The sequence below is a fragment of the Apteryx rowi genome, unplaced genomic scaffold (genome assembly GCF_003343035.1).
Source record: "Apteryx rowi isolate R43461 unplaced genomic scaffold, aptRow1 scaffold_356, whole genome shotgun sequence".
NCBI classification, from domain to species: Eukaryota; Metazoa; Chordata; class Aves; order Apterygiformes; family Apterygidae; genus Apteryx; species Apteryx rowi.
In genome coordinates, this window is record NW_020450041.1 from 211,414 (window position 1) to 225,614 (window position 14,201).

General features: G+C 48.8%; 1 protein-coding gene across 1 annotated transcript in view; it reads right to left on the minus strand.

The window, feature by feature from the left end:
* The window catches only part of GRIK4 (glutamate ionotropic receptor kainate type subunit 4), a 147,019-nt gene extending 133,290 nt beyond the window's left edge, over nucleotides 1–13,729 (minus strand). The window contains exon 1 of the mRNA XM_026073005.1: nucleotides 13,594–13,729. Coding sequence (XP_025928790.1) covers nucleotides 13,594–13,675 — 82 coding nt within the window. The 5' untranslated portion in view covers nucleotides 13,676–13,729. The remainder of the gene's footprint in view (nucleotides 1–13,593) is intronic.
* Nucleotides 13,730–14,201: the final 472 nt, after the last annotated feature.

Below are 14,201 nucleotides of genomic sequence, written 5' to 3' on the forward strand. Positions count from 1 at the left end.
GTTGTCACTATCCTTCTCCTAGACCTTGTTACATCTCCTCCACCCGTTGCCTAGCCTTATAACTCAGATCTTAAATTAAAGCTAAACTAGGAATTTTGTGTGAAAGCACAGAGACCAGGGACTCAGACAGGACATGATGAACAAAGCAGGTCTTGAAGCCTGGATCTCCTGCATCCTCTCTGAGATTTCCAACCCACTGGCTCCCGTGGAGTAAATTCCTCTTTTAAAGCTGTGTGAAAACAGCTTGTAGGCTCTTGAATTTCCCCAAGTACAGAGCAGAAGTGATTCTGAAAGCTCAAAAAGAGTTACACGAATGAGGGAAAAAATCAAACCACATCCTTCCTTGTACCTCACAGGATCAGACCCTACCTTGTAAACCATTTGCCCATCCCGCACGCTGCAAGCGGTCTGGCTCAGGTACAGCCAGCACTGAGGGCAGACTGCCCAACATGAAGATCCGGTCCTTCCTTCTGCGGACAATTTCAGAAGCATCTGGAGCAGTTATGCTTTCGTGACTATCACTAGAGAGAGATGGGTCAGAAACACTTGCAAGTTGACAGGTGACATCTGCATTAAGTCGGGTGGCCAAAGTTAGCTGAGAGCCCCTGGTTGCTCTCCTGCAACAGGTCTGCTCTCGCAGGAGGAGTTAATCGGTACCCATTAATAATTACTAGATCATCTCATCATAATGAAACGGCAGCCCCCAAGATTTCTTGCTCTCGCCTTCCCTACTTCTACATGCAGTGAGGTTTCATTCCCTCGTATCACTCCTTTCCGGCGGTCGAGCGAAAGCGTGTCACGGGCAACTCGCTGGCTACCCACCGCTCCGTGCCTCCACGCCGGAGGAGCCCAGCCCAGCCAGCCCTTCCCCTGCATCACCTGCACGTCCCCCATGGGCCGAGCTCTTCCTTCACGCACCCCTGCGGCAGATTAAAACTCGGTTTATTAAATAAGACAGTGCCCTAACAAGGGTAATCCACAGATAATTTCACTCATTTAAACCCTATTTCATCTCAACCAAGTAGACTTATTTCCATTTAACAATCTTAATTCTTTTAGCACTTTCCGGCTCCCAAATTGGCTTCGGCAGCAGAATTGACACGCAGCCATCGTTTCCACATAAAGCCCCATTTAGTCTCTCCAGACCCCTACAGCAGCTGGAGGCGCAGGAGGAATTCACGAGCGGCGTCCCTGGGGGAAGGAGCCATGCCTCCCGGCGGCTCTTCCACCGCAGACGCCTCCCGCTGCCACCCCCAGCGCCGTGCCCCGGCCCCGCGACCACCTGCTCTCCTCGCTCCCCATCCAGCGCCGCTTCCCCTTGCCCTCTCCTCCACGGGCCCCGCAGCCAAACCTCCCAAGGTCTCCCCGGCGCCGAGAGGGCCCGTCACGGGCAGAGACGCCCGGGCACTGCCGACATTCGCCTCCGCTGTCTCCAGGCTCTCCCCCTGCTTCCAGGAGCCTTCCACCAGCCAGGCTCTTCTCCCTCTTTTGGGGCCCCTGCTTCCCCCAGGCTAAGTAGCCTAGCGCAAAAGGCACCAGGCACCAGCAGCCTCCTAATTGGTGGCTCCAGCTCGCTCCTCGCTGCTAATTGGAGGAGTCAGGACCTGCCGCTCCCGCCTGGCCCAGGTGGCACCGCCATTTCCAGCCACCTGGAGCCAGGGAGCAGACGGGGGCTTGCGAGGGCAAGAGGTCACGCGTGGACATTGACCCGCCCTCGTCTGCCCTCATTGGCCTTCACCACCTACGCTATTTTTTGCCTGCTGCCAGGGTAGCAACAGGATGGGCTGTCCTCTGCCAGAAAGCCCCATAGGTTTCCTCCACCCCAGAGCCAGATGGGAGCAAGGTCCCTGAGCGGGGGGGCAGGGGGGAGTGTGCACCCCACACCACTTTACAGAGGAGAGGAAGAAGATTGCTCCCAGGTAGCAAATGAGGAAGCCCAAGGCACAGAAAAGCTAAGTGCCTTCTGTCGTCCTCGGTGTTTCTGTAGTTCTGGTCACGGTACAGGCTGAGTGTCTCCTGTAGACATCTCCATAACCCCTGTCACACCTGGGAACAGGCACTGGCCTCCCCGCGACACACACGCCGGCTGGGCCATGCTCCTTCCCACGCTCATCCTCCCTCCCAGAGATGAGCCCACAACGAAAAGCTCTGGGGAAAAACCCTACCCTTAAAGTGACTTTGTCGCCTTGGGCAGCTTCCCCAGCAACGGACAACATCCAGTCCGAGGCACCCATCTGTCCTCGCTGCTCACAGCTGTTTTAGCTACGGAGAGCACCCTGCGCCGTCCCCCCCGTCTCTCCCACATCCACGCTTGCACCACGTTCGACCCCCGGCAGAGGCCGAGCCCTGCGCAGGGCACCGCAGCGGCACGCGGGGAGCCAGCACCCGTCTCGCCTGCTTTCCCAGCAGGGTCTGATCTCTTTCCGCCTCTGGCATTGGGGCTTTTTCAGTTGCTATAGGTTCAAAACACCTGGATAGCAAGAGCTAGAGCTTCTGAATCCAAGCCAGGCCAATTTGGGCTTTTAGCCTTACAAGGGGGTGTATATTTTAAACTGAGCCACAAAGCAATTAACTGCAGAGAGGGTACTTGAGATAAGAGCCCTTCCAGGTCAAAAGCATCTTTTCTGGGAAGGCTGCCCAACCGCCCTGCAATGCCTTCTGCTAGCAGGAGCGCTTTAACACCTGACTGAGCTGAGCACTGCACACGTCGCATCCAGCAGAGCTGGCCCCTGAACTTGCAGGCCACATATCCAGGGAGCACGGAAAAGCGAGCTTGCCAAGAGTTACACAGCAGGAGAAGTAGGAATAAATCTCAGCGCACAAAGCATAATGCTGCACACAAAGAAACCCTACCTTACACCCACAGCATGGGGACCTAAGCTCTGCTCCAACAGATCATTACGAGTTGGAGCTGCTTCGCTTTCTTCCTCCTCCCATCTGCCATCCTCCAGCTTGCCTTCTCAGAAGGGTTGTAATAGCTCATAGGTAACGACTTCAGCTGTATCTCAGCTCACCTTCAGAAACTTGGGCCACTGCCTTAAACTGCAAGGCTGTCCTCCATCTCACTTCCTGAAAGTGACCTTAAAATTCATGTCACMGCCATTACAGATATGCATCTCCCTAAAAGCAAGTAATCACACTCTTCAGTGAAGTTCCCAGAGATGTCCTATGCTTCGTTGTCAACCTTATAACTACTTTTTGCCCTCCCACACTAGAAGCTGCTGCTTGGACTGAAAGCTTGCCTCCCTTGCATGCTCATTCAGATATTACAACTCAACACAACTCCTGCCCACATCCAAAAAATCTCCTGCTCAATTCAGGTGGTGCTCTAAATGCAACTTAATTGGTCCATGGGGAGAAACAAATTTGAAGCTCAAAATATTGCTGATGTTGGCACTAAGATTACAGGTGCTCTGAGCTGCCAAGACAGATGCTTTCTATCAAGCAAGCACTGCTTTGCAGTGCAATAGTTCCCACTCCCACAAGGGTCACTTAAGGATATTTAATTCAGGCTTATTCTGCAGTGAAGTGAAGCTCACCACAAAGCGTGTGAAATCCATCCTTCCTCAGGTGGCCACAGGGAGAGCCAAGGGCAAGGGGCTGGGCAGTAGTAATCTGTAATACAGACTAATGCACAAGTCTATCTCACACTGCACTGGAGCTTTCAGCAGAAATTCCAGCTTCACTGAGTTTGGCTGGGAGTTGGAATTAATTTTGGCAACTGTTTAGGCGGAAAAGTAGACATCTTTCATTCATGTAATTGATTTTTTTTTATACATACACATATATATGTATATATATATATGAAAAAAATGAAAGAAATGACAGAATAGCTCTTTCTATGACTAGCTTTCACTCTATGAAAGGAAAAGGTCTGCACTAAAAATGGCTGAGTCACTAAATACACAAAGCACTGCCCAGGGGTAACAACGATATTTAGATATAAAACAATCGTCTGGGGTTTCACGACTCTCAGATCTTGATCCTCAGCTTGGAGAGAACCCTTAACATCCAGGAGCAGAAATCAGACTGCAGAAGCAAACCTCTGTACATGCACTTATTTGTGTCCATCCTCAGGCGCTCCCCCCTGCGATCGCACAGAACTGCGACTTTAAGAGATGCTATGACATTTTCAGCGACGCGCCCCTCCCTCCCTGGCTCCTCTCCTTCAGCATATTTTCCACTTCCTGCTGAATTGGCATCTACAGCGAGACTGAGGCAAGTTCCCAACTTGCACAGCAGCACAACGCACCACGCGCCTGCACTGCCCACTTGCACAGGACTTTCACCAGCTCTGGTTAGCAAATAGCTTTCATTAAACATGCAAATGAAAAAAACAGAGGTCTGTGCTGATTTGCTATGCGTACAACTTGACTGTTTCCCCTAAATACCAGCTGACTTGCCCATTCAGATGCTCTGCACACACGGATCTATAGCTATATACGTATACGTGCATGCATGTGTGTCTCTGTACACACACACACACATATATATATATAAAATGAATCAAAACAAAGCTTGAGGCCTTTGGGGATGTGCTATGGCATTAGCCTGTCTCTCAGATATTACTGAACACGAACAGATCAATACAGATAACAGTCCGCTGGAAAAGGGAGGGAGGAGGGAACATGCCGCAGAGGTGCAAGACACACAAAGATAGTCTGTCTCACTGAAGCCAAACCTCTTTTCGCTCTCATGCTCTGTAGCATCGATCTAGGATATAAATCTGCTTATTGTTTATTATTCATATTATTACAGCGCTGGATTCTTTAGCTGCAGACAAGGCTTGCATTGCATTTTGCTTGGCAAAACCCACAGCCTAGAGGTACCCCCCCCAGCCCTGAGCTGCCGAGCGAGGTGAGGAGCACTGCTGGCCCCACAGCACAGGAGAGCAGGGGCAGGTCGCAAGCAGGCCTGCCCCAGCTCCAGGCTGCTGGCACACACGGGACACCCATTGCCACAAAGCCACCTCAACAGGGGACAGCAGAACAGGATGCCAGCATCGCTCACGTCAGGTCATCCCCCTCTATACCAAGCCCGTCTTTCTTCTACAAGGAGCTCCACGCACACATGCGGCTCAGGCAGTTTTGAGCCAAAAGCAGTCAGTCCTGGCCATGTGCAATTCAACACAGTCATCTCCATACCGAAATAAATCATCTCTCCCTCACTCCTTGGCGCCCTGTCTTCAGCCACTATGCCAAATAGGTCCTTTGGGGTCTAAAACCAAAACAAGACAAGGCACGGACACAGGGATACTTCCAGGACATGAAGGAAGGACAGCATTACTTAGGTGACCTCTTTGGGAATGCTGACATTGAGCAGGACCGGGTGCTCTCCTAAATCCAGTCTATAAATGCTCCTTGCAGCTRCAGAAAGGGCCTTCCCTCCTCTCCTCTCCCTTCCTGAGAATTAGTCTTTTAAACAGGTGAAACGCTGAAGCCGTCACATGCAGCTCCAACCCAATCCCCCCTTGCTGTCTCGGAGGGCTGCTCCTCRGAAGCGCTCACTTTCCTCCCGGAGTTTCCCTCTGGCCAGACGGTGCTAATTAGCCACCTGCCTCCGCAGGCAGGGAAGCAGCCCAGTCCAGCACTAGGAGAACTCACACTGGCAGATCCGGCAGGAACACCACGGGAAACGCTGCTAGCCCGCGGGGACTGCACAGCAACCACATTCTCCTTGAGTATCCACACCGGGACAAGCGCAGGGAGCCTGCACGCTGTGCCTTAAATAGAGACCGACACYGAAAGCATTGGAGAAAGCTATTTTTCACCTGATCGTTTCAGAAGAAAACCGATTAAATGAGAGACCGCAGCATACCCTAGAAGCACAAAGCCCACCCTCAAACATGCAGATGAGCCAGAGGACAGTTTCTGCTGACTCCTCCTGAAAGCYTCAGGCTCCTTTTACTTGGAAATATCCCCCCTGGGTGAGCTGCCTGGAAKGAGGGGTGCCACCGCAAGACCATTCAGGACAGGGAAGCTATGCCTGGGAGACACGACGCTGTTGGCTGCTCTTCCCAGTAGTCAGGCAAGGCTGCAGTACAGCTCTACCTGGGGAGAACTGCAAGGAATAATGGGCAAGTCCAGGCAATGAACTGCTGAAAGGAAATGGCACATTTATGGGTGATTTTTTCTTTAAATAAGGATTTAGGCACGTAATGCAGGAAACATAAATAAAATATCACTCTCCTAGAAGGATAATGAAAAYAAAATTAAAAGGGCAAACAGTTAATATGTAAATACTGTATTTTTCTCTACCTCTCACCACTCTTCAGTAGCAAATAACAAATAACTATGAATCTACTATACCTTARTGAACTTAACTGGGCCTTTTTAGTATTGGGGAAAATGAAATATTTATAATGTTTCAGCCAGACAAATTTATTAAGGCAAGTATCAACAAAGATGTTAATACATCTCCTCCTCCTTCCGCACAATTCTTTCTTTCTTCAGATTCTAGGAAAGCCCTGAATGAAATATGAAAGACTTCTGAAAAAGTATATAAAATCAATAAAGGTCAAACTCTACATGCAAGTACTCAAAGGAGACCAGCAAGGTATGAACCAAGCAGATGAAGAAATGGAAATGCAGTTGTCCAGTAGCACTTCCYAGCTCCAAGGACCAAGGGTGCTAGTGGCTCATATCCCCATGGAAGGTCTCCAAGGGACAGATACCTACTGTGTGTGCTTGAAGGGAGCCATGGTGCACACCTGGGCAAGCATCTACCTTGAGTGCCTCAGGACTGAGACCCCAACATACACGTGGAAATGCATTTACCCACACTTAAGTGTGAACTTAGCTGCAGCCCTCCCTGCTCAGCCATGGCAGCCTGGGCCCTGCCCTCCGCTCACACCTTCTCTCTCCAGTTCTGGAGTTACCAGAGAGAACCTGGCAAAATTTCAGCRAGCAGCCACATCCTTTGCTGTTGCTTGTGCCCAGACAGCACCCCCAACCAGATCCCGGTGCAGCTACGCCCTCCTGCCAGCCCCACACCTCGAACCAGACCAGCCTCTCCAAATACTGTTCCTTTGAACAGTCCTTCCTTTGGGGAAAGGGGGGAAAGCCTGGAGCCATCCCACCTAAACAACATGCCTGCAGGACCACAGATGTTCACTGTGGTCAAAGGGAGAGGGTCAGGCCCCTCCAGGTGCTAACTCAGGTGTCCGATGAGATAAACTCCCTCCTTGAGCACCCACCTCCTTCCACATAGCCGTAAAGGGAGCACAGACCAACCCAGCCTCAGCAGCGAGACGAATCCGGCTCTAAGTACACAGTAAGCGTACAGGGCCAGCCACCACGACAAGTGCTCCCTGGTTTGCAATCCCATTTAAAAATATCGCAGTCCAAACACAACAGGGTTTCGACGTGCACATCCAAAGAGCMCTGCTGCTGCCCCTGCCAGGCGCGCAGGTACAGCATTGTGCACGGGGGCCCTGCAGCTCACGGCTGTGATTAACGCAAAAAGATTATTGTTAATCCTTTTAAAACATTTACATCCACATAAGGAGAAGCCAGCTAATCACATATGTGTTTTAGTGACCTACTTCATTTCCAGCTCAGTTCTTCCTCCCCAGCCTGCTCCCTTTGGGCTAGGAGTAATTAGCTCTGCCCCCTCCCACACCAGCAGTACCTAAAGTCRTTGCTCCCACAATACATGGGACAACTGGCCAGAGGAGAGTAGTCAACTAACCCCCTGCCAGAAGCTTTGTTTTTTTTTTAAGCCTTAAYCATATTTACAAGTAGAAAGGTTTTCCAGCAACAGCACCACCATGTGAGACTTAAGAGACTGTTTCCCTGCTTTAAGCTGATCACCGCAGCCTTGCTGGGTTCAAAGCCCAAGTAAGGCCATTTCTCTGCTGGGGAATACCACGCTGGTGGACAGCAGTTCATCGCAGTTGCATTGGTATCATCTGCAAAGGCCTCRGATATGCCCGAAAACAGCACAGCATAAGAAAAGGTGTTTGTACTGTGTCACAGAGTTAAATGCTCCTCTGCTTCCTCATGGGCAAGAGAAGTGGAGTTTAAAAGCCGTGTCAACTAGCTGCAGTCAGGAGAAGGGGGCAGCAGGGCTGGCACAAGCCAACCTGCCACAAAGCCACAGCTCTCCCTGCCTGCTCTAAAGGGTAAAGTAGTGTTTCTCATCATCTCAGCCTACACCCCTACCAGGAAACATTTGTGCCTSCCCATAGGGGCTGACATAGTAATTTTTCCGTTATGGCACCCAAGGGGCTGAGTGCATCTTCGCCATCAGCGGCAGCACTAGTAAAAAGATGCTCAGCCTCCTCCCTTTAAGATGTTAATGTTAAATAACATGCTGCCTTGTGGGATCGTTCTAGCAGTGCCGTTAGGAAAATTACCTATATCCTCTGGGAGATGGAAGAGCTGAACTAAACGGTCCACAATTCTGTTCCTTGCCATTATCTTTTCTTTTTCCCTTACAAGTTTCTGATGCTCAGTGTTTCTTCCTTGCTTCAGCCCTCCAGCACAGGCACACCAATGTACAAAATACATTAGAGAGTCAGAATCTCACTACTCAGCTATGGGGCCTTTAACTTGACTAAGCAAGCAGCTTACTATCACAAGCACCTTGAGAAGCTAATTTTGCAGGAATATGAGACCACACAAATGATGCTTTGCTGTGTGGGTCTGTGACTTGGCAATATGGAGGAAATACAGGGGTACTATGCCATGTGCTTCCGAAATGGCAGTGACACAAAAAAAGCAGGATGCATGTGCCTAATCTGCTTCTTCCCACCTACTTCAGTATGCATAGCTAAATGTCAGTGATTTCCCACAACTCCTCCTGCTCTGGGGGATCCCAGGAACATTTTCTTGAAATTAAAGTTCCACAATCAGAGCATATGTAGAAGATTCACAGCTCTTCCAGCATTCCAGATATGTGGAAATAGCCCTGCAAGCAAATGTCCAAGGCTGGCACTTCAATTTTGGTGGCAGTACTGCCAGTATGAATTCTTGTAGACTCTGACCACAGGTTGCTTCTCTGGTCAATGAAGCCCCACCAGAAGCACCTGGACAGCCATGCAGATTGCTTCAGTTACCAGCTAAGTCAGTAGCGGATGCCTGTTCCCTGGACATGGGGCAGATGAAAAGGATAGTGAAAACTACCAAACATTGACACTAGGTTTCACAAAGCAAAATACCCTTACTGCTAGAGCTGCAKCTTGCCTTTTGTATAAAGCTCGCAAAGTTGGGAGGTAGAGGGAGGGAAGGGATTTGGACAGACCAACCGAGGCAATTACAGAAAGGAGCACTTCAAGCAGCTGCAGGGCTGAAGGCGGCCATGCAAGCATAGCTTGTCAGGAGATCGAATGTCAGTACTACTGAGCCTACTGCTACTTAGGGCAACGTCATGAATAAACTACAACTCTGGCTTGTATATGAATTTTAAATGAGCTGTTAGTACACCCAATGAATCTAGCAAGAGAATACCAATTTAGGGCTCTGACGGTCTGGCTCTATAAGACCAAGTAAATAACTCAGTAAATAACTCAAGTAAATTTCCTAACGCTTTATTGAGCATGAGTGAACAAACAAAAAACAAAACCAGAATTACTTCTACAGACAGTTTAAGCCACAGAAGACCAGAATGGGGGAAGACGCTGGCCCAGAGCATGCAGCGCCAACCATTCCCCTCACCTGCCACCAGGCTGGGCAGAAAGGAGCTGTGGTCTTTGTGCTTTTGGTGCGGGGAGGATGCAAGACAGCAAGAGTAAGGCACATCTCAGGCAAGCACCGACTATTGGGCTTTGCTCCCAGGATAATTTGGCACTGGCTCTTTCAAGGGCTACACAGGATGTCTCCAGGCACTTCCCTACATATCTCCTGGAGCTCTTAGAAATATCTGAAAACATGTCCACTCCTGCCCATTTCTTCATCCCTGATCACAATCAATCTTTAAGCATCTAACAAGAGAATATCTCACTAAGTTGACTGAGAAACAAGAGAAAAGGGAAGTGATCTTGGATAAAACATGTAGGAAATGTCAGTGAGGAAACTTCACTATTTTTCCCCCCACAAAGAACTCCAGAACAATGTGAACTAGAAGATTTTCTCCAGAATAGGATTAGAGGGGAATATACAAGAGTTTAAGAATGAGAAAAAGGTTTGGACAACCGTCTTTCCTGAGCATCCCACAGAGGAGTAGTACAGTAGTATCTCCAAGCATATGATAGTCTACAAATTGCTCGTGGTCATGCCAAAGTTGCAGGGAAGGTCACCCTATAGCCTATATTCTTATCACTGTTTTGCACAGACAACGTCGCTAAAGGTCACTGCAATGCAACACACGGTGGGTCCCATCCAGGCTAGTGAAACAACATAGCCCTTCCTATCACTGAGTGCTCAAAGATGAGGCAATCTGCTGCCTAGAACTCCACTGCAGAATATCAGGGCCAAGATCCACTGGAAACCCCAAGAGAGCAGCAGCGGGGGAGCTCGGTGCTTGGTTTAAAAGCCAAGCCATGTCCCCCTGACTCAGCACCACCCCACCTCCTTCCAGCCGCGAAGCCAAGTGCAGCACACAGTTCTCTCTTCTGGCTAGTTGATGGGGAACAGGGGCATGGCGTTACCTGTATTCACCTCACATTACTAATCATAAAACCGTGCATTTGAGTGGCCCATTACCAGATGGCTTTCAGAGTTACTTTAAATGTTAGCTTGCATTTCCTTTGAATATTCAAATGTTCGTGCTGGTCTGTTTTCCTTCCCTATGCAGTGCATTGATTTATGTTGCTAGATACCGTATCTCCCTGCCTTGCCAAAAGTAGGCATTTGGGAATGATTTCAGGGCTGCTGGTAATATTTTTCTTTTCTTTTATTTTGTACTTCATTTTTATTAACTTTTTTGCTGAATATATTGTTAAAATCAAAATGCGTCTTCAAGAAACAAAACCAAACCCCCAAACCCCTCCTCAGCTCTTTGCCCATCTGCCTCAGACTCCACCATTTTCAGAGAAGTTAGCTCCGTGACCAGGAGCACAACAACAGCAGTACCTATGTATTAACATACTTACCTGAGCTTCCCCTTCCTCAGTAAATTCTTCCTTTAAGATGAGGTGTGTGAGAAGTAGTCAGGACCTGAACCCCTAGAGTCACTTCTTCAGCAGATTGATTCTCCTTCACAAACATGTCCAGGTAAGAGGTAAAGACTACTGGCATCCTTAGATATGAGGTGCCTGGAGACCCCTGGCCATTCCTATGTGTAACGCTATCCAGCACAGAAGCTGTGACTTCTAGTAGCAGCAAAGTTCCTTCCCATTCCCTCAACAATATTACTCATTCTTCTTAAATTTTGACTTCTACATTTCCTTTCCACCCCAATACAACTTCTTCAGTTCTAGGAGGATTCAACAGACAGATTTGCACTGCCTTGCCCCGTGCAAGCTAAGGAAATCCATTATTTCCTTCTTGGATCAGGCAGCAGTGTAAGGTTTAGGAAGGTAACTATGTCCAGAGTTGCTCCTTTATGCTTGCAAAGGAATTTTACAAGAAAAAAAAAAGCAAAACAAAAAAGAAAACACACCCTAAATGCACGAGGATTTTCAAACTGGAGAAACAGATCAAAGGTAGCATGACCTCTGTGTGAGCGAGTTCAATACTGCAGGTGGGGTGGTCTCTGGAACAGAGACCAAAGCACTGTGGCATTGGTGCTGGACAACATTTTGCTTTTACCCACAGGCACTGCAGTCCCGGGACAGTGCAGGTACACTGCTAATGAGGAGATGACTTAAATTTAACCAGCACATGCTCAGCTATTACCACCCTGCATCCCCCCTAAGCACTGAGACATTCAGTTGTGTGCTGGTATAAGGCAGTGGGACTTTGACAGGTGAGCTAGCCTTAGGTTCAAAGGTGTGAGTGATTTCTATTAGGAATATACTTTAAGGCCCCTGTGAAGTGTCAAGATCTCCTTGTACCAAGTAGTGGATACCAGGTACAGAAGACAAAACCAGCCATTTGGACAGGAGGACGTGGAAGGATTTTCCACCACCACCATGGTGGTTAGTGGTGAGGTCCTCAGCACACAGAAACCCCAGCTTCTTCTCGTCTGCCCTCCGGGATCAGCACTGAGGTGGCTTCACAGCAGCCGCCACCAGCCTCACTCCAGCAGTCCCAGAGTATGCACAGAACCGGGACACAGAAGGCAAAGCTATTTCAGCCCGGTAGCTGCCCCAAGTGCTGCTCCACTTCCAGCCCTTAACTCAAAGCACAGCCTGACCTCTCCAAAACATCTTCCCGTTTCGCTCCAGGCTCCACTATGGAAATGGACAACAACGCTGGTTCCCAGACCAGCTTGCAGGGCAGCACGGCTACGCACACTGCCAGAGAGCTTCCCCTGCCACTCACGCCTCCCTAGGATCCGCGGTGCTTTCCGCACACGAGGGAGATGGCTGGGGCACAAAGCATAACGAAGGATCTCGCCCCTTCAACATCCTGATAACATACCCTCCATACCCATCCCCTTCTGTCAGCTCAAGCGGAGGATCTGTCCATCAATGTGAAATGCAGTCTGCAGAGCTGAGGAGTATGCAGCGTGAGGGCTGCCCATGAATCACAGATGCTGGGGATATAAAATACCCAGCCACCCTTCCCATACTCCTGCCAGCACAAACCCTCCCTTGCTATATTTCTGAGCTGCACCAATCTGCATTAGCAAAGAGGAGAAGTAATTTTACTTCAAGTGTCACCTGTGAAAGTTGCAAATGGGAGCAGAAATAGATTAGCTTCTTATCTGGAACAAATAGTTAATAAAAACAGCTAGTAGCTCCAGAGAGAACAGGCATGAAAAGCAGTTTCCTTTCTAAACAGCAGAGCAAGGTGTTGCTACTATGAAGCAAGTTTCATTATGAGGCATCTTGATGCATTTCTTGTCCCTAATCCACACAGGCAGCAAGCAAAGATGACGGTGCCTCTTCTTAAACTCTTTTTAATAAAGCCCAGAGGAGACTGAATGCATAGAAATCTCTTATAAACGGAGCATTTTGAAGTTATTAATGTTTCTGTGGCAGTGCTAAACTATGTTCAGCTTGGGCTCAAACACTCCTTGCTCATCAACATGGGGACAAATAAATTTGCAGCAGAAAATCATTTCCTATTTGTGTGGAGCTTACCAGAGCATCAAGGGGGGTGGGGTGTAGGGGGACCTAGCTTGATTCCTTAGTGCCTCTTCCAGTAGTGGCTTTCACTTCAAATTTATACAGAACAAGATTCCCATCAGGTAGCATTATCACCATAAAATCAATGCAAATATATACAGTCACCATAAACTGCGTTTCATTTACATCCCTGGAATACTATCACAGTACTTAGAGAAGAGCTAAATCTGAGGCAACCACCAAAGCCTTGACTTTTGCCTCAAGACGAAGGTGAGAACATTTCAAAAAAAGACGGTAAGATAAACCGTAACTCAGCAAGTGACCCGACCCCACCTGAGCAGGGAGCATGCCATGAACTCAAGGCGCCCAGCAACCAGGAAGGCTCGACTGTCCTTGTCCGAGTACGTCCACGCAGAGCGGTCCAAGCAATTAGCGGAGGAGTGGTTAAATGCAGGTCAGACAGTAAGCTCTGTACTCACCGATCCTCAGGGAATGGGGGCTGGCAGCGCTCTTCATTAGCCACAGCAGAAGGAGCACCAGAGGCGCCAAGACACGGGGCATCTTCTATAAATCCTCATGGAGCCCTTTGGTGGTCTGGGCATGACATAACTCTGCAGAGAGGAAGACACGGCACCATGAGCACCCCGGCTCTCGAACCAGCGACTCAGCAGAATGACACGGCTTCGAGCTTGCCAAGCGCTTGGGACAAAGCGTCTATTTACCAAAGGAGGAGGAGGAAGCTATTTACAGACTATGAATTATTCAGGAATTGGAGTCCAACTGGGCAAAGAGCTTCTAACAAAAAATGGGAAAGAAACCCAAGGAAAAGTCCAAATATTTCATCTTGGCATTTTTAGCACTTCCACAAAAACAAGTGGAAATCAATATTGAGTCACATCTATTTAATTTCTCTTTTTTTCCATTTAAAGCATCCTGCAACTTGAAATATAATACTGAGTTTTAGTTTTAGGATATGGCAAAATATTTTCAAATCACTCCTAATTTAAGGAATGGAAGTCAGAGAAAGAGTCACTTTGGCCAAACTGGAAACCAACTCTTTGTATTGCTCCAGCCCAATGACAGTGAC